Source organism: Pholcus phalangioides, unplaced genomic scaffold, assembly GCF_987345545.1.
Source record: "Pholcus phalangioides strain wild (caught in Gottingen) unplaced genomic scaffold, Ppha-v1.0 ptg000042l_1, whole genome shotgun sequence".
NCBI classification, from domain to species: domain Eukaryota; kingdom Metazoa; phylum Arthropoda; class Arachnida; order Araneae; family Pholcidae; genus Pholcus; species Pholcus phalangioides.
Window position 1 is genome coordinate 19,640,777 of NW_028301628.1, and position 21,568 is coordinate 19,662,344.

Consider the following 21,568-nt stretch of genomic DNA (forward strand, 5'->3'; position numbering starts at 1 on the left):
GAGGAAGTCGGTCAAAAACGCGCAAAAAAAAAAAAAATAAAAAAAAAATATAATTGAAAACATTTCCGGTGGCGCCATCTAACGACGGAAATGGGCATTGTCGTGGTCAAGCGCCGCCAATACTACTACCAACACTTTGGGAACCACTGTATCAAGGCAATAAAGGTGAAAAAAACTCTTCTCAAATAGTCGTATCTTAAGGGCAAATATTATCGACTCAGGCAGTAGAATTTCTAGGACCGGCCCTAAGTAGGTTTATACACAAGTATAGTACAATTGAGTAATCGACGTTGGATGTACCCAAAATTTTGAATGTCTACAACAGCGAGTAACTCTCCCTATAAGGAGTTTTTTAATATTTTCTTTCTTCTTTGTTTCTGCTACTGATGAAGGAACTTCATATAGTTCCGAAACGCGTATAGCCATGTTCGTTTTGGAATTTTTTGTACATGCAACGTCGATTACTCAATTGTATTATCAAACCCAAAAGGTAATTCATTTCTACAAGTATAGTATATACGGTACTTAAGTAAAATGGGCGCGACAACAACCAAGTTAGCAACATTGGTAGGGATACGTAAATTTAGTATTTACGAAATAACCGAGATAAATGCGAAATTCACGAAATAAATGCGAAATTTGCCAATTTTGATGAATAAAAAAGAAAAAATTTAATTTTTACTACTTTTCTGCAAAATCTCGATAATTTAAATTTTATCGTTAATTCTTTCGTGTTTTTCTCAAGCTATAATTGACACCTTAAAAGAATACGAAACTTAATACGAAAATAAAGGATCCAGTATCAGACTCCGCGCGTCATCTTGTGAGTGACGCATTCATTAAGGAATTCAAAGAATTTAATTCTGTTGTGGCCAAGACGAAGATAACTTTTTTCGCACTCAAGAAAAATGAACAGTGCGTATTTAAGCTACCAAAAAGAAAAAAGTATCACTGTATAAGTCGTGGTTCAAAGGTGTCTTTTATCTGAACGAATATCATATATTGCAGCTTTTCTCAATAAATGCGAAGACGATTGCTCCAGCATAATTTTCCTAAAATTAAATTTTGACAATGAAATTCTAGCTCCGAAAATACGGGTTCCGTTGACTTTCGTTTCCGAGTTCTGTAAAAAAAATTATGCTAATAGAAAATTTGAAAGAATCAAACTTCCCATTCGCACATGTTTTGTGGAGCAAGTTCGTTGATTTGAAATCTTTTGGGATCAAATTTCAAGGGAATTTTTACGGGAAAAAAATAAACAAATGAGTACAGTAGAGTCTCGATTATCCGACATAAACGGGCCGGCAGAACGTCGGAGAATACGGAGATGCTAAGGAAAGGCCTATTAAACGTCAAATTATGTTATAATTTTGCACATTACGAACCTAATAGTCATGTTTACAGCAAAACAACAGAAAAAATTGAGAAAATGAACTTACAGTTACAGAATATTTTGAAGTTAAATATAGCACTTAAAGAAGTTCAGTCCTGTGATGATTTAAAAAAAATTTGATCGTAGTCTGCTTTCCTGACGAGTGCCGTTTCTTCGCTGCTAAATCTTGCCATCTTTGCAGCATCATTATGTCGATTCCTGTAGCTTCTTCTTGTTACTCAATGTATTTAATTATAATTTCTAGAGCCTTAACTGTGTCGTTATGTGAAATTCTAAAAGCTCAACAGTTGGTGCTTGATGCGATCTTTTTTTTTTTTTTTTTTTTTTTGCGGTGGGACGTCGGATAATACGGAAGGTCGGATAAACGACTCTACTGTATGTTGGAATTGATGAACGGCATAGTATTCTGCTGAAGACACAGCAGCCGAAAAGAGTTAGAATAAATTGACTTTACGCATGACATCCAACCAGTGTCGTCTTAATGCATGGGACCGAACACGGCCCAGAAACCTCGAGTACAGAAGGGCCTCATGAAAATGAGATCTGGTTCAAATTATGGAGAGTAACCATTTTTAGCAAGGTGGGGGGGGGGGGCGGCCCTCAGAAAAATCATTTTAGCCGAGGACCTATGATATAAACCAGTGTTTCCCAAAGTGGGCGATAGAACCTACTGATCCTATGGGTTTACTTGAGTTGGGGGGCGATGAGAGGAAAAAATTATTGATGAAGGGGGCGATGGAACAAAAAGTTTGGGAGACTATGATATAAACTGAAGAGCCAAAAAAACTGGTACAGGCATGCGTATGCAAATAAAGAGATGTGGAACCAATGAGAGTACGGCGCTGCGGTCGGCAACGCCTATGTAACACAACAAGTGTCTGGCATAGTTGTTAGATTGGTTACTGCTGCCACAATGGCAGGTTATCGAGATTTAAGTGAGTTTGAACGTGGTGTTATAGTCGGCGCACGAGAGATGGGACATAGCATCTCCGAGGTAGCGATGAAATTTGGATTTTCACGTACGACCATTTCACGAGTGTACCGTGAATATCGGGAATCCGGTAAAAAATTAAATCTACAACATCGCTGCGGCCGGAAAAAGATCATGCAAGAACGGGACCAACGACGACTGATGAGAATCATTAAACGTGACAGACGTGCAACCCTTCCGCAAATTGCTGCAGATTTCAATGCTGGGCCATCAACAAGTGTCAGTGTGCGAACCATTCAACGAAACATCATCGATATGGGCTTTCGGAGCCGAAGGCCCACTCGTGTACCCTTGATGACTGCACGACACAAAGCTTTACGCCTCGCCTGGGCCCGACAACACCGACATTGGACTGTTGAGGACTGGAAACACGTTGCCTGGTCTGACGAGTCTCGGTTCCAATTGCTTCGAGCTGATGGACGTGTACGGGTATGGAGACAACCTCATGAATCCATGGACCCTGCATGTCAACAGGGGACTGTTCAACCTGGCGGAGGCTCTGTGATGGTATGGGCGTGTGCAGTTGGCGTGATATGGTCACCCCTGATACGTCTAGATACGACTCTGACAGGTGACAGGTACGTAAGCATCCTGTCTGATCACCTGCACCCATTCATGTCCATTGTGCATTCCGACGGACTTGGACAATTTCAGCAGGACAATGCGACACCCCACACATCCAGAATTGCTACAAAGTGGCCCCAGGAACACTCTTCTGACTTTAGACACTTCCGCTGGCCACCTAAATCCCCAGACATGAACATTATTGAACATATCTGGGATGCCTTGCAACGTGCTGTTCAGAAGAGATCTCCACCCCCTCTTACTCATACGGATTTATGGACAGCCCTGCAGGATTCATGGTGTCAATTACCTCCAGACATTAGTCGAGTCCATGTCACGTCGTGTTGCGGCACTTCTGCGTGCTCGCGGGGACCCTACACGATATTAGGCAGGTTACCAGTTTTTTTGGCTCTTCAGTGTACAGTCAAACCTCGTTAATGAGTCACTCTTGGGAGAGCAAAATTATGACTTGGTAAGCGGAGTGACTCGTTAAACGGAGTAAGCTATAGCTGTGCCAATTCCTGCCTGACTTCCAAAAAGTGACCCGATAAGCGGAGTGACGTGTTAACCGGGTGACGCACTAACTAGGTTTGACTGTATATATATGCTATTTTTTTTAAATATATTTAATTCATTTTTTAAAATTTTTATTTTTTGTGAAATTTTTTTTTTTGTCAACAAATACGAAATTTCTGACCTGAATGTTTTTTTTTGCGAATAAATGCGAAATTTATGATTAAAAAAATTTTTTTTTTGCGAAATTTACTTATCCCTAAACATCGGGTAAGGTAGGTTTATCCACAAGTACAGTATATACACGGCCGTCTCAAGATCATCATGGGCCCCAGGCCAAGTGATTTTTCCGAGGCCCTACCTGGCAAATTCTAGAAAAATTCAACTACTTCTCATTTTTCTGAGGTGCCCGGGTGGGCTCATGCGTTAAGACAGCACTTAGTATATACGCTATTTAAGTGAAGGGGACGCTGCGATAGCCCTCTTCGCTGCTCTCTGTATCCACCTATGAATTATCTTTTCTTTTTGTGTGACTTAGTTGGGCAATGCCGATTAACATTAAAACAGAGCAATATAATGAAAAACTGGATTGGGTGATGAAATTTGAAGAAAAAACCGCCATCAATATACTACTACTATACTTCAATTCTTATTCTGTGTCTATTACAGTGAAGCCTGTAAGAAACGGACTGTCAAGAGACAAATAATATTCCGTTTTAGACAAATTTACGTTTTATAAAGGGGCAAATCAAATCACTAATCATTCAAGAGACTATATTTTGACTTTGTTTAAGACAAGTTTCCAACTCATACAGTATGTGTCTTTAGACAGGTTTCACTGTAAATCCTTCATTATACGATATAGATTTTCACTCACAACTATTTATTCATTATAATTCTTTGTAATACTGGATTAGTTTTTCACAATCGTATGTCACCAATAGAAGAAAGCAATCACATTTGTTCAGAAGGTAAATTTGATAACATAGTGAAAAAGCTTGCTATTCAGAGAGAAAAAAACTTATCTCATGGATTTTAGCTAAAAAATGCTCAACATAGAAGAGTTCTTTCTCAGTCTTAAACTACACAGATCATTGTAATTTTTTAAACATTTTTTTAATTAAAAACATTTTAAAATTACACAATTTATATCAATACTTAACACAACATAAAGAGACTGTTACATCTATAAATAGCATACTAGAAGACAATGTTAAAGCTATTTTCTGTGAAACAATCATAGGAGATGGTTTATGTTGCATAATTCACACTATTTACACTGTCAATAATGCTTTCGAAAAAAATTGCTGAAGTATTGAACAATTTCAATGAGAAACAGTTTCTATATAAATATGGAGATACATTCTTCAACTAAAAAAATACGGTCTGTCATTAATGGATGGGATAGACTGAGTCAACATGTTCATCATGACAGAATTCCTTTTGTTCAAATGCTGCAGTACAATTCAAAATAAATACAAGACAATAAAAACAAATATTCAGGGGTTTCAAGAGGCTAAATTTTTACAAAACTACTGCGAAAGCACTAATAGTACTAATTAGTACAAAACTAATATGAAAAAAAAAAGTGTGAAATTTTATCTACGAGCAATATAAATTTTTAATACGTTTCCATGTGTCTAAGAGACAGTATAGTTTGGTTTACACCAGGTACTTTCAGCTTTTGACAGCACAGGTCATATTTGACATTTTTAATCAAGTCCACGAGTCACTGAACTATATACAAATACGTTGTCAAAGACCTCAGAGGGCTACTTATGGCCTTGCGGCATGACCATCTTAAGAGCATCATGGGCCCAGGGCCAAGTGATTTTTCTGAGGCTCTACATGGCAAATTCTCGAAAAATGCAACTACTACTCATTTTTCTGAGCCCCCTTTTCTCTTGGAGTGCACAGGTAGGCCCATGCAAGACACTGCCTTGTGGACCATGTGTAGAAGACTCCTGGTCACACCAATGATCTCCAAACCCGGTACCCACACCCTTCTTTGATGCCAAAGAACGACCAACTTAGGAGAGTGTGGGGTCTCACCTAATCAGTTTAAAACAAATTGAAACAAAATGTAGAATTTGCGGATACCAGTGGGACAAAAAAATCCATCCGTAAAAGAGGGATGACCATTAATCAAGGTGTGTGAATTGCTTGCATTTATTATACAAGGGTAAATTATCATTTGGCCATAAACGAGGGGTGGCCGCATCTGAGAGGTTTTACTGTGATTCCACAGTGTTGAGGCATGTAACCACTTAACTTAAGGACGAATTAATCTCTCAGCTTTGTCGAGTGGAATAGTAAAATAATTTGCGGATGGCACGAACAGGTGGCAGCACATATGGTGCTAAGTTGAAAGACACAGAAGTTCCCACTCCATGATCCTCAGAGGCCTTGATTTCTTTGTTTTAAAGGATTTTTATGAAACACAGAATGTACACAGTGAACATTCAAGGACCGGAGACATCCTACTTCACATCTCAGATAGGCATCAAAGCATTCCCAAAGGATGAATGTATACCCCAGAGTGTACACAAATAAACCTCAAATTCACACATTACACAACTTGAAGAATAACATTCCTGCAGCAATCAGGACAATCACCAAAGGAACAATGCAACATATCACTGAGAATATGAAATAAACAGGGGCTGTATGCCTCGAAGAAAATGGTACCCCCACTTTCAACACCTGCTATAATCACAATGAACAGCATTCAAATGTACAGTACACAACTCAAGGTCTGTTATATATCAAGCACATAATTATATGTATGACATTTTTTTTTAGATGTACCATATTTTGCGAGACCAGTTCTATATTAATCACCCTGTATATGTATAGCATATAATGTCTTAGTTACAGGAAATAAGGTTGAATGTGAAGAAACTCTTCTCTTGATTTCCATACACATACAGAAGTTGACTATTATCAACATTAAAAAAGCTTCTATCGGTAACTCTATAACTACTAAACCACACATGCACCTCATCCACATTTCTTTGTGGAACTTCTAGTGAATTGGTATATGTTGTGAACCTAACGTGACGTTTGGTACTGTGTAACACTGGTTATGTGAAGTGCGGCCATCCACGCTTTATACAATTACAAAGACCACAACAAACAAAATGCCCAACGAGGTGGCTGAAAAAAGATGCCCATAAAAAAATGTGGATGTCAAATATATATCTAAACCATATTAAAAATACAGCAACCCAAATAAGCTCAATAAAAAAAAATCAATAATTATGAAAAAATACAAATATATTGCGCTTAAAAAATTATGGTTCTCTCATTTAAGTGTGGATAGCTTCTCGATTTGTACCAATATTTTCACAGTATTTCTTTTTAAATGTGCCAACTGTGTAAGAATTCATGACACCTGGAGGTAAGATATTCCATTTATTCGCAATCCTATTAGAGAAAAACTCCCTGCGATACCACAACCTAGAATTTTCCCTTACTAAGCAATACTGGTGTCCTCTTGTCAAAGCAGTTGATTGACGTTGTATTAATAACTTGTGATCCCCATTCCATTTAAAATTTTAAACACTTCAAATCCTGCTACTCCCCCTCCTGACATCATGTAAGAGTTTCATGTTTGAGAAGTGCCACCATCTGTCTTTTATATTAGAAGTGAAAGTGATGCACGCGTGAATTTGCATTATTTTTGTGTGCATGACTTTACATTAGCACCATGTTAAAGGTATACCTGCTCTTTGTAGAAAGAACTGGTATTTTACTGGAAAACAACCACATTATTTACCTTCTTTTTTTTTCGTTTTCAGCTTTTCTGTTCAAATCACATTGAATGCTAATGATGCTTCATTAATATCTTTCTCCCAGGTCGCCACGTGCAACTTGTTTTTCCCTTTATCAGATCAGTTTCGGCTGAAGTCTTTCATCAATTGCATCTCTTGAAGTCTATCCATTCTCAGTTTGAAATTTTCTTTAACCCTGGAATACTAACTCTACGTCTCAGGGACGTAGAGGTATTAGGCAGTTAAAATGCAGTTTTCATAAGCTTTTTTTAGTTAGTATTAGAGGGTAAAAATGCTTTTGTGGTTTTTTATTCCCAAATTTGAAGCCTTTGCTTATTCAGGCTGAGTGTTTTATGTTTTCTATTAGAAGTCCTTGTAACAAGCATTTTTTTTAGTGATAGGCAGGTTAAACATCACCTATTCAAATAACATATCATAGGTGCCAATTTCCAGATTTAAAAAAATCTGTGGTTTACCATGTGATGAAATATTTTTCACCAAAGAAAATGTGTATTACAAATAGAAGGGAAAACTGGGAAATTTTTTGGGATTGCATATGCGACCACGACTCATTTTCCTGGACGTCCCCATATATATTTTTTACTATCTTAATTTATTTTATTATAAAATTGTCCACTTTTTTCCCAATTTGCAACTAAGCCTACTTGTATTTTTTATGCTTTACTGAAATCAAAGAATAAAATCATTTTTGCAAACTTATAATTGAAACCTATGACTATATAAATTGTAACTCACATTTTTTTGCCGTGATTATGTTTTCTTTGTAAAATTAGTGATTTGTGGTACTACTTCATTCCTCACCATTCATAATTTTAACATAATTTAGCAACTTTGTTTACTTTTGGCATCTTATTTGGCAGAAATTTCCAAATTTCCCTACTTGAAAACTACCCAATTTCCCATATTTTTCTGAGAAAAATATGGGAAATTAAGAGTTTAAAATATTTTTCTGACAACATCCTCAGCCTAGGATAGTGAAGACTGAAAAATGAATAGGGTTTTTATTAGTATTTCTTTCTTTTAGTTCTTTTAGTCACTTTTTGGGATTTTTACAAATCAAGATACAAAAAATCAGGTTTCTGATAGGAAGTACTGAAACAGTATCTTCGTAGACAGCAGGCTTCATTGGACCATCAAAATGATGCTTAAATGAAAACTAACATAAAATAAAAGAATTTAAGCATTTACCACCTGCACTTCAAAATACGGAAGGCAGATGACAATACCAGCAAGAACACGAAACAAGCTTAACTTCTTGGGGTCAAACACATTTACACATAAGATGTTTCTGCATGTTATGTGTTACACAAGTTAGAAATATATAGAGGAATGGGTACAGTTAAGTGAGGTAAATATATCGGGGGGGGGGGGGATATAAGGGTGCTGTTGTAATTGATTATCCTACTTTTTCAGTCCAAACTATCAAAAAAATATATATATAAATGTATTAATAGCGTGACATAGTTCTATCATATTAATTTGTGTTGTTTTATTTTTGTATATCAGTAATTCGCTATACATATACTAGTGCAGGGGTGAATAACAGCTGGTCCGTGAGGTGATTTTGTTCGGCCAACGGCTAGGTAAAATTACAGCGTATTAAATTTATTTCCTTATTAAGTCAACATTTTCCACAGCAGACCTGATTAACTATTTGCATTCATTATTTCTAGTGACAATGGTAATTAATAGGGATTGATTTCTATGTCTTTGCATATTTCACTATTTTCACGTGATAGAGTATATTTTCAAAATTTTAAGGTATATTTTGCATATTTCATATAATTTACAGTAAAAAGTAAATTTTTCACAACTATTCAATTTTACTTTAGACTGGTTTTTCCGGTTCCTGCCTCTGACAACAGCTCTTAGGGCTAGGATTTTTATGCACTAAAATTAAATGTTGTTGCTGATTGGTAAAAAAAATCCTGAAATTAACGTTTTTCGACCAATCAGCAACTGCATTTCATTTTTAGAACATAATACTAGCTCTTCAACGACAATAGTGTCTGGCTGCAAATAGATTAATCATCTGATTTAATCTGATCATCATTTAGCATTTGTGAGAAATTTTGAGTTTTTATCAGATTAAAAAAATTACTTTATTTTCCTCTTTTTATTTTATTTTGTGCGATGCTTTTCTAAAGCTAAATACTTGAGTACATATTTTACCTATAGGTGGCTGCACATTAATTCTGAATTTGTGGGGGAAACTTACTCAAAATGGAAATTTTTGAGGGAAATTTTGGTTTGATGAGATTACCCTCACTACACCTGATCAAGTTCGAGGAAGTCCAAATAAAAACTATAGGACCTCAATATTTTCAAATATACACAGACCTCAACAATTCCAAATAGTAAAAATGTGTCATATGGGATGGTGGGCTCATATTGTGTTGTTGAACAAAAGAGTATATGATTTTTTGTCAAAAACAGAAAAGAAAGCAATCATCTCTAAATTTTGATATAGCAGGTTAGTGGCATTCCCCGTTAAAGCAGAGTGACGCCCTTTCTCAAACCAAAATACTGATATTCTGTTCAAAAAAGGCAACTCAAGTAATAAGAATACATGTAGGCCCCTATCACAAATCTGTATCCGCTTAATCTCATGGACAGGAGCACCATTATTTTACATCCTTTCACATCTGCAGGTAAAATGTCTGGTCCATAGCTACTCTATTTTATCTTGGTATTATCACGTGTTTACCCATGATAGTCAATACTACTGTTGACTTTTAGCAGGTTTTTCATCCTAATAATAAAACTCCTATCAAAAATACTGGTGCATGAATACATTCCTTGATCGTCTATTCGACTCATGCCGCTCCCACTGGTTACCAAATCAGGGGTAAAGGAAAGAAGTAATTTCAGAAACATTGTAGGAAAAATGTTTTGTCTGTAAAATTCAAACTATGAATAAAATTGAAAGGACTAATTTGCAAAAAAAAAAAAAAAAAAAAAACATGCATTGCATCATGCATCAAAAATTACTAACTGGGAGCCAGAAAAAAAAAGGATATGTATCAGTTCATGAAGATGTGGAGCCTAGGGTGAAATTTATTGACTAAATTGCCCGTTTTTGCCATATAATTTTACAGGTGCGGCTTATACACCAAAGTATTCCTGGTGCGACCCGAGACGCTGCAGCTTACCATTATGTTGGCCCTTGAATAGTGAGATATTAACCAACCCTGTACTAGTGCATTAAAGCTTCAGCATGAATGTTATTAGCTTCAGACTATTGAAACTGTCCTAGAAAGTTGGAAAAAAGATTTTAGAAATGTAAATTTAAAAAAAAAATTACTTTTTCGCATACAAGTTTTATACTACATTACATGCTGCATAATGTGATCAGATCAGGACTTGGTTCTCTAATAACAATAACCAATTGATAACTATACCAAAAAAAAATTCCAGTTGCAAGCCATATGCCCCATTTAGTCAAATTGGAAACTACTTTTTTTCGATATAACTAATTTCGAAATGTTAAATAGTGAATATTTTTTTTAGTTCTAAAAAAGGATTTTCCCCCCTTTTAATATTTTTTCTATTCAGAAATTGATCAGTTAGAATGAAACCTTCTAATGCGTATTAGGAATTATATTTCTTATAATGTAAGGTTTGTTTCATGGATTCCCTTGTGAAAATTTTCTGGCTTATGTGAATGTGGTCAGTTAAAAAAAACTTATGAACTGAAGGGAAATTTTTCACCTCACACATTCCTTCACTATGGAGAGGCCGTTCCAAAAGAAGCACTACATATACACAGATCATAGCGGCTATTATGGCTTGATTAGGAAATTGAAAGTTTCATCAATACAAATTAACATTCTGACTTCTCACCTAGTCTTGCAAACTGATAACAATACTTTATAGGGGAAAAATGAGTCCAGTTCAATCTCAGCGTCAAAATATGCAAAAAAAAACTAGATAAAAAAATAGCATAAATGTCTTCATAACAATAAATAAAATTTTCCCCCATGCTACGATATTGGTCCATTCCATACTTAGCAAGAGTGATAAAAATACTTGAATGATAACATTATCTGTGACTCTAATAAGCGACGTCAACTGAATATTGAGTTTTAGAGAAGCATTTGAAGAAATTAGTATTGAAATATACCGACGGGATGGTTCAAGAAGGCAACAACACTAAAAATTATATTTTTGAGTTAGGCACACCATGAGAACGGTGGAAAATACATCTAAGTATCCACTCCAACCCTCAATGCTTATATGCTCAATAGCTATGTCCTCACTATTGCCCCTTCTTTCAACTTTGTTTTATTATTCTTAAAGAATAGTTCAGCTCGAGTAGTGGGCCTTTTCTCTGTCTACATCTATAAGGCAAAACCTTTCAATTCAGATTGCTGACACAACTGTAGTAGTGGATACAGTTTCTACGTTTTAATGTAAAAAGTGTAAGGGAAAAATTGAGCAATAAAAGATGGGAAATACAAATACAACACCACAACAGGCAAAATATAGACGAAATTGTTCAAAATGACTCAACTTGATTTAATTTAAATTTTTAATTTATTCCAAACTCGTTTGCTAACTTTATCAGAATATAGACGAGTCAAATAAATTGAGAAAACTGTATTCTTCTATTCTTTACTCACTTTTCAAGTCATAATCTCATACATATTCAAATAATTTTTTCGTTCGAAATTATAGTCGGTGCAGTATTATTTTTCTCAAGTGTTTATTGATACACCAGAAAGCTAAATTTGTGGTAACAGATATAAAAAACTTGGATTTTTAAAATTAAACAATTTTTTATAGTAATAAAAAGTGGCGGAGTATGGTGACCCGTGCCTACCTCCAACATGATCAAAAAATATTTTTGTACAAAAATCAGAATATCAAAAGAAATTTCACAAAACTTAAAATACCATACTTTCTCAACAGTTCGTAAGACTTCTCTAGAAGAGATTTCTTGTGCACTCTCCACTAAACTTTGTGTGCTTCTCCAAAGGTCGGTCATATGTACGCCTCTGGTTGCAGCTATAATAATGTTCATGAAAATAAAATCTACATAATACTGCAGTTTTTGAGAAAACAGCAAAGATTATTAGTATGCTGAAGAGCACAGACTGTTCCTTATGAATTCGGGTCTTAGGCAAACATAATTTCCCCCTTTTATAAATATTCTTTGAGGCAACTTTTTCCAGTTGCAAGCACACTGCCTGCACCCACCATCAAAAAGGATGCCATCTTGCAGCAAGTTTGGCATAAATATTCTTGAAAGGAGATGATTTTAATTGTAGGATGCAATTTGCACAAAGTGTTTAAATTGGGACGTTGACCAAGTGCTCATGAGCATGAAATTTCCTGCTATAGTAATTATGTAACAAGTTCATATAATTATTCTCAAAATAAATTCCACGTTTGGCAATATTCTATGGCAAAGGTTGTAAATTAAAAAAATAAAATAAATAAAATAAAGGATATCCAATTTTTGGGGCTCCTGAAATAAGAAGGGAAAAGGACAAGTGCCCATTTAAGAAACAGGCACTGGTGAAGGAGTCCTGCATCCTGTAACAGTTGTTCTGCAACAGTTGACTAAGTATTCTTTGTGTGTGTCTACGAAATGTTTGAAAGAATGTGGAAGAGTCACGTGTTTTAACAGCACCATGGGCCTCTGGGGGAAAGTGATATTCAGAGGGTGTACCAATTTTACATACTTTAAAAAATCATAGCGCATTAGATCTCATTACCCTAAATAGCTCTCCAACACATCTAAGGTCCTCACACCTTGTATGGATTGCCCCATGTGTTTGAGGTGGCCCTGGGAAAAGCTTGTGAATTACTTTATAATTACACAGAAAACCTCCGTAATGCAAATCAACCTGCATTTTAATATGAAATTTGACCAAAAAATATTTTTCAAAATGCTCATTTAATTTATAATTTTGTAATTATAATTACAGTTAATTTAAATTTATTGCAATAATATCCTGTAATGCACTACGTGATTGGAAATCTTCAAAAATTTCTAAGTTTGTTTGGACAATATCATAAAAATTGGAAAAACTTTTGAAAACAAAACTGAATCTTCAGGAAAGGGAAATTCAACAAAAAACCACACCTGGTAAAGCAAAAGCAAGAGGAATGCCTCTTAAAAAAATGGCTGCCTTCCAACAAGTTTAAGTCGTGCCTGAGTGATTATGTCATGCTTGACATCAGTTGTGAAAGTAGAAAGCACACTGTTGCAGCAAAAACGCACCAGTGTAGACATAGATAATTCAATTCTGCTGATAATTCAACTTCAATTTTGCTCATACACTTCTCACTGCAATTCAATGTGAGCCGGCTCCCACTGAGTTCCATACAAAGTGAATTTTCAAAATGCTGATATCTCAAAACAGCGAATTCTGAGCTGTTGCCACTTTGAACTAGCCCATTGATATATAAAGAACAGTTAAACTAAATTATAACATTCTATATATACACATATCCAATTTTTTATGTACCTATTAATCATAAAAAATTTTAAGGAAAAAAAACCAGTACAAATATATTTTCGAATTACACATTTTTATAAATTTTAATGGGAGTTTGTCTAATGAATATATTCATTATTGTTTATTTCTTATCTATTTGTTTATTTCAGCATCATTCTGCATCAAAAATTCACAGCAAATTCAATACATAACTCCAACCATAACAGTTCATTAGAAAACACACATGATAGAAAGAACAAAAAAAGCTTGAAGTTCATCAACCGAATCAGTAAAAAAAGTGGTCAGTCTCTAGTTGACCATGTGTCAACTGAAATTATAAGAATTTTCATACATGAACATTTGAATGTCGAATTTTAGTTCGATTTTTCACAACAACAAAAAAAAAAGTCACAGAAAGATACATGAAACACTGTGGCAAAATAAATATTTGTTTCGAAAAAGTTCCAAGTCACTAATTCCTATAATTATCACTTTTTTGCTTCAGCATTTACTTTATGACAAAGCTGTTCATCATTCAAACCATTTCCTCCATTTTCTTGTTTCAAGAATTCCACAGTTCGACAGTTTCTAAGTTGTGCAGGCTTATCTTTTTTATATTCATGAACTAGAGGAAATATATATTCCACTGCTTTCTGAACATTCTCGATTGCTGGGGCTGTAATAAACAGACAAATTATTAGTATATTAGTTGGAGAGGAAGCGTAAGAAAATGAATGAAACTGATTGTTTTTCCTGTGGTAATTCACAAACAGGGTTTATTTGGATAACTTGGAGATGAATAGGCGCAAATTTCTTACTTTGTCAAATATCAAAACGCCCATATTCACTCCCATCTAATTTCTAATGCACAACTCTAATCCATAAAATATACACAGAAACTTAAACTAATTTTGTCAATTATATCATATTCTTTTTTCAATACACGCTGTTGCTACTTAAACATTATGTTCCCATATTGATGCTATCAAATTATAAATTGCAGAAAATATTTTTTAGAAATACAGTAGTCTCGCTTATCCAACATAAACAGGCCGGGAGAACGTCGGATAAGCGGAATGCCAGCTAATAGGGAGGTGTTACAAAAAAGACTATTAAACAGCAAACTATACTATAATTTACACATTACGAGCCTAAGGCCGGGATTACACTATAAAAGTTTCATAAAAGTTCATTCATAAAACTTGAAAAATGTAACCAATAAAGTTACCAGTTTCGTTCAAGCAAATGCAACCAATGCTCTTATTGGTTGTATTTTTAAAGTTTTATAAATGAAATTTTATGAAACGTTTATAGTGTAATCCTGGCCTAATAATCATGTTTTTACAACAAAACAGAAAAAATTAACTGAAAAAATGAACTTAGTTACAGAATATTCTGAAGTTAAATACAGTAGTTAAAAAGTTCAGTTTTGTGATGATTAAAAAAAAATTTGATCTTAGTCTGCTTTTCTGATGTGTGCCATTTCCTCGCTGCCAAGTTTCGCCATCTTTGCAGCATCATTATGTCAATTTCTTTAGCTTCTTGTTGCTCAATGTTTACTTGCAGTGTTGCTCTCCCTTATTTATTAGAGGTTTGTTGTGAATATTAATGTGGGGATGCGTCTGGCTTTTCTACTGCTATTGCAGTGTTGCTCAATGTTTACTCTTCTTTAATTGCAGTTGTTAGAGCCTCAAGAGCCTCTCAAGCTTGATCTTTAATTTTGTTCATATCGCAATTGAAAAGAGTGACAATTTCCTCATCAGTTATTTCATACTGATCATCATCGTCTTTCATCCAACTTTTGATTTCTGGCAAAGATGTATCTTCACATCCAGAGATAGATTGCACTAGAGGTAGAATGGTTTCTTCGGTTTCATTTGTGCTTTCCGTTTCCATACTTTTATCATCGCCTAGCAGCTTCTTCCATGATTTGGAAATTATTGGAGCCCTTACATCAGCCTAAGCCCTTGCAACCCAATAAGTAACATCCTTTATATTGACGTGTTTCAATTTTCAATTATGTTTTGTTCTTCAATTTTCAATTTCAACAGACACCCGTGAATGGCAAATACATGAGCCATGGTGTAGACCGGGGGGGGGGGGGGGGGGAGGAAATGTACAGGGTACTAAGTAGCTGCAGTAGTTCCAAATCAACAAAAAATAGACTACGCTCACAACTTGCAGTTCTTGGTGCCACTTGATGCATTATTTTATTTATTTTTGCAATGAGATGTCGGATAAGCGAGACTCAATAGCTAATTTTGTTTATTGCATTACAGTCATTTCTGTAGTTATAAAAATGCGATAAGACTTAGTGTTATAGCACCAAAAAAGTTACATATAGAATAATGACATACTGACGAGTCAGCACCGAGGTTCAGAACACAAGGTGCAGGAGGCCTACCATCCCCTGATGCTTGTAAAGAATAATCTGAGAGACAGGGATTGGTTTTCCACGATCGTTCCACAGATATTCGTCAAAAAGTAACCACATGACAATTCCAGAAAATTATGGTTGAGATCAAGAAAGAAAATACAGGGCGAAATATTTTCCCTCTCATCTGACCAATTACTGGCCCTCATTCAAAATATTTTTTGTGTCTTGATGATGCTGGCATCGCTTTCCTTGTTATTATTATTTATTGCACCATACTTGAGCGAGATAATATTTATGCATGTAACGAGCAGGGTGTTCATTTGCAACAAATATTTAGCATACCTGATGTTTTTTTTTTTGTTTTCCTAGACAAATTTTTAAGAAGGCGACAATAAGGAATGGCCATTTTTCTATATGAATATTTATTACATTAATTTTATATTAGTTACAACAACAATCTATCAATAATTGCTGGAAATGATAATCACTATGCAAGAGTTTGAAATGTTTACGTTAATAAGATTTAAAGTCAAAATATCGGTCATTGAAATTTGTCTTGCCAATACGATCATCGGGGGAAAATATCCACATGACTACAGAATCCGTTACGTGCACGTCGAAGCAAACAAAGTCATCTCCATTCCCAGCTACCTATTGGCAACTGTGTGAAACTTGAGATTTCCCTCTTTCTATACATTATTCAATTAAAAGCTGAATAGTTACGATTTTTTTAATTGAATGATTCTTTTTGAAACACCCTGTATATTCATTTCTACGTTTCTTTAAATCTAGATGTTTCTTTCATGAGTCATGCAGAAAGGCGCCATATTGGTTAACTTAGACACAGTTTGTATGTCCTTCAAAGAAAGAAGGAGATATAACGTTATCCAAAAGCCTCACACGAAGAAAACCCGGGCAGCTCCGGATAGTATAGCTAGTTAATAATACTGCCAATATTATTCGTGAAACAATTAAAAATCAGGCTGAATTTAAAACTAGCATGAAGATCATCTAGCATGGAGTATCAGCACCTTGGGGTCACAGTGTCTGTGTTATCGTAACGTTGTTACTTTTTGTGGAGTTTTATTGTTTCGTGTTTTTCTAAGTTTGATTGTACGTTTTGTGTGTTGTGTTCAGTCCAAAAAAAACCTATTAGAACATATTAAAATAACACTGCGCACAAAAGAGCACTCCTTCATCCAATAGAGCAGTGGTTCTTAAAGTGAGCAATATTGCCCCCTGGTGGGAGTGAAATGGTCCAGGGGGCGATAGAAGCTACGTGTATAACATAGAACCCTATGGTTGGGGGGTGATAAAAGGAGAAGATTTCTGAAAAAGAGGGCAATGGAACAAAAAGTTTGGGAAACTATGCTATACAGCAGGGGTTTTCAAACTGTGCACCTCCATCATTTGCCGGGGTGCCACAGAGCGGTGACCCTAACAAAGGTTTTCAAAAATATCCTTTGTTAAACAGCTCAAGGGAGCCGGTGTAGCTAGCAAATAAACATTGAATAGGGGAAAGGGGCACCGAAGGTGGAAAAAGTTTGAGAACCCCTGCTACAGAACACAATTCCTCAAAACTTTTTTTTCTATTGCCACCTCCCATATCAAGAGAACCCATAGGGTCCCATACTATACCTGTAGGTTCTATCTCCCCCCCCCCCAGACCGTTCCATTGCCATCTTTGGGAACACTGCTATAGAGTTATGAAGAGAACTAAATGATTGAATGAATAATAATGATGAAGTAATATTATGACTGGATCTGCTTAATAATTTCAAATTTCTCAATGACAATAGTAAATACTAACCTGTAATGGTTATATTACCAGTTGAAAATATTTTCATAGTTGCTTTCAGATCTTTTACTTTATACGTCACCCCAGGATGTAGCTCTGGTTCATAGCTAAGAAGTGAATAAAAAGCATCAAACCTGATACACAAAACCAGAGAAATATTAAGAATATACCATACTTTTTGATCTTGTGCATCTTGAATGTCATTAATAATATGCGCAAGTATGCATTATTTAACTAGAATGCACTAAAAAGAATGAGTGAACTCATTCAAAGTTATTACTTATTGAAAGGGTAAATAACATGCGTTCAATGGAACTAAAACTTTATGCACATAAGCTTATTTTCTTAGAGAGCTACGAGAACAAAATCCAAAATTTATTAACGGAAATGCCCACTTCATCAACTTCCATAGGTGCAACTTCCTGGGTGCCCATGAAAAAATGTGGCAAAGAACTAAATACAGTTGGACTCACTAAAACACAAACATTGATATTATGAATTTTCACATACAACAAAGTTTTTCTATTTCAAATGAATTTCATATTGCTTATCTATGCTGATCAGGTCAATGCAGATACTGTGAAACATTGACAAAACTATATTCTGCAGAGAAATGAAAAAATATCATTGTGGAGGGAGTAGTATTATATCGAGAGGCAACATTATCTTCATGTGCCAACAAATTTATGTGGGTGTTGCAGGGTTTAAGCTAGATAAAAAATTCCTTTCGAAAAAAAATGAAAATGGGGAGAAAAGCTTTAGCAAAATGCTAATGACTGATGATTGTATGTCTACTCGTTTCTCTCGTACATCCTGTATGCATTTTTGCGAAAGTGGCTACTGCTTCTTTTGCCTTTTAAGATTTTCTTTTACATTTTGCAAAAAATACGACCGGAGCTAAAACCCTAGGGGTGTTGGCACCTTTTCTAAATCATTGTTAGTAGCACCAAAGAATGCACTTTTCAGCATTTATTTGTGACCAAATGTTTTTACTGTGATTAGTGGATAAACACAGAATTCAGTTGGATGTATTGCCCCTGTTAAGGGATTTATTGCAATACAAAAAAAGTAGCAAGGGGCTGTTCAAGAGTATTACGCCTGCAGGTTTTTGGATATTTCCTCCCCCCCCTCCCCCTGGTAAGCAAAATTTCATTAGCTTTATGTGCTCCCCCCGAGAAAATAGAACATTTATTTGATGCAAACAATTTTTTCAAAAAATAATAAGATTTTGAAATGAAACACCTTTATATGTTATTGTAATCATTTTTTTTTTGTTACTATTAATGCTATTTGAAGGTTAACTCCGTCTTGGTTGAAGAGAAGAATTGCACCGTTGAAGGTGAATTCATCGCTACTTACACGGCGCGATTGTTTTTTGTATTTCTGAATTTTGCTAAGAGATGGACTTTGCGCTGTGCATGTTTTGAAATTTTTCAAATGTGTTGTGATATCTGACAGAACGTATACTAAAAAAAAAAAAAAATTTAAGATATTTTTTTTTTTTTTTACAAAGTAAGCAATAAAATAAACTGCAATAAATAATTTCAATGTGTTTTTTTAAATCTCTGTTGGCCAAGAAAGATTGTAAAGGTGTTTTCACGATAAGGTTGTAAAATCATTTCAAAAAAATTTTCTAATCCATTTTAAATATTTTTTTTATGCAGATATTTATCTTAAGTACCTCAAAGGAATAGATTTAATGAATATAGTACGAGACTGTTTTTTTTTAAAATTTAAAACTTGGGTTCATTGCAGGAAAAACTGGAGATTGGTGAATGGGATAATACATGTTCGACCACCATAAAAACTTACCAGACAAAAATATTTTGCATTTTCAAATTCAGGATAGAACATATATAATAATTTTAAGCTCTAAAAAATATGTTTTTTGGATTAGAAATTCGAAAATCACAAGAACTCACAATTACTCTTTAAGAAATTCATTGCAACCCACCCTTTGAGTCATATATGCTAAACCCATGGCCTCCAGTCCAAAAATGTCGCCTGGTTATCCTCAAATCTGATTTTGTAAAAATGACCAAAGCAGCACATTTACAGATCGCTTAAGTGACCCGTGGCACCATTCCAGATAATTTAACAGTCTGTGGCACATTTAGAGATCTCTTAAGTAACATAAAAGGAAAGTTTTAGTGTACATAAGCGGCCTGTAGTGCAGTTCCACATCACAAAAGTTACCCATGGCACATTCACAGATTACTTAAGTGATCCGCAGCATATTTAGGGATCACTTGAGCCACACGAGATGCAGTTTCAGAGCACTTAAGTGTCCTGCAACACATTTCCAGATCACTTTGAAAGAACCATGAAACATTTATGGATTACTAACGTGGCTCTATAGAGGACTCATCGATAGGGAAGGAGCAATGTTAGTTCAGGTGCCCACAAACTGCAATCTCAGTAAAGATGCCATTAAGAATAATTTATTTTTATAAAGGGTTATTGATGATGTAAGCATCATTCAAATCCCCTCTTCCCCTGGTCATCAAACTTGAAACCCCAACAACCCCCCATCGATGCTCACATAATACTTGAATGACCCTCTAATGCCAAAAAACTTCATTTTAGGCAATACCAATATTATTGGACATCCTCAAAAGAGCTAAATTATGTGACAATAAAAAAAAATATTGAAGGATATTTCAAGTGAAATATAAAAAATATATTGTTGTAGCAGTATCAAAATCTCCTCAAAACATACCATTACAGAGAGGTTTATCATTGGAAAGGATAACGTTGTATCGAAAGGAGTTTAACATAAGACTATAAGCAATTACAAAAAAGGTTTAAAAAATATCATTGCAGATGGATTTATTGTAGGGCTCAGATTCTTCTGGCATGTCAAACCTTTTTATGACAAGTCATATTTTGCACATTTTTGAGCTAGTGGTCATATTTTAGGCATTTTCTTTCAAGCAATTGGTCACATGTTTTGGTTATTTATCACTGAAAATTTTAATCTGTAGGCATTTTCTTCAGAGATGTAGTATGCACTCACAATGAATTCTTGTCCTTTTTTTGGAAAAAACCTTTGCATTCCCAGTGGTTACTTTTTTGTTCTCAGAGGATCCTTTTCTATGTTTTTTAATGGTATACAAGCCCTTACGAAAGATGTTATTCATTTGGACACTTGAAATCTCAACGTTCAATGCATTTTAATCAGGGTTGGCAAGGTTTTGGACAGTACGGTAAATACCGTGGTTTTTACCGGAGGAAAAACCACGAGGAAAACCGGAAAATGAATTTTGACATGAAAAAAAAATAAAGAATTTTAGTGTTTTAAGTTTTACCATCATTGGGCTTGGCCTTCGAGATAGAGAGTTTTTCGAAAATGACTTCGATACAGAGGTGAAAATTCATTGATTTAATAAAGAAAAAAAATACAATTTTTTTATTTTTCAAAATATAGAGTTCTTCGAGAAATGAAGTTTTCGAGAAAGAGAGGTTTGACTGTATACAACAAAGTTCTCATACAAGAGAACTTTTTTTTTATTTCTTTATAAGAGAATCTATTATAGAGAAGTTTTATAAATTAAAACTGCTCCCCATTATTCACTGGTACCCCTGTGAATCAAACTAATAATTGATTTCTAAGTTTAATTAAGCAGTTTAACTAAAGCTTGCAAAGAAACCCATCAACATTGAGCAGGGTTGGCTGGTTTTGATACATGACC

The 21,568-nt window shown here is 34.9% G+C and overlaps 1 protein-coding gene across 1 annotated transcript in view; it reads right to left on the minus strand.

The window, feature by feature from the left end:
- Positions 1-9,383: 9,383 nt before the first annotated feature.
- The window catches only part of LOC149064605 (TATA box-binding protein-like 1), a 50,408-nt gene continuing 38,223 nt past the window's right edge, over positions 9,384-21,568 (minus strand). Inside the window, exons 4-5 of the mRNA XM_089255404.1 lie at positions 17,889-17,983; positions 9,384-14,377 (exon numbers count right to left, since the gene is read on the minus strand). Coding sequence (XP_089111530.1) covers positions 14,190-14,377; positions 17,889-17,983 — 283 coding nt within the window. The 3' untranslated portion in view covers positions 9,384-14,189. The remainder of the gene's footprint in view (positions 14,378-17,888; positions 17,984-21,568) is intronic.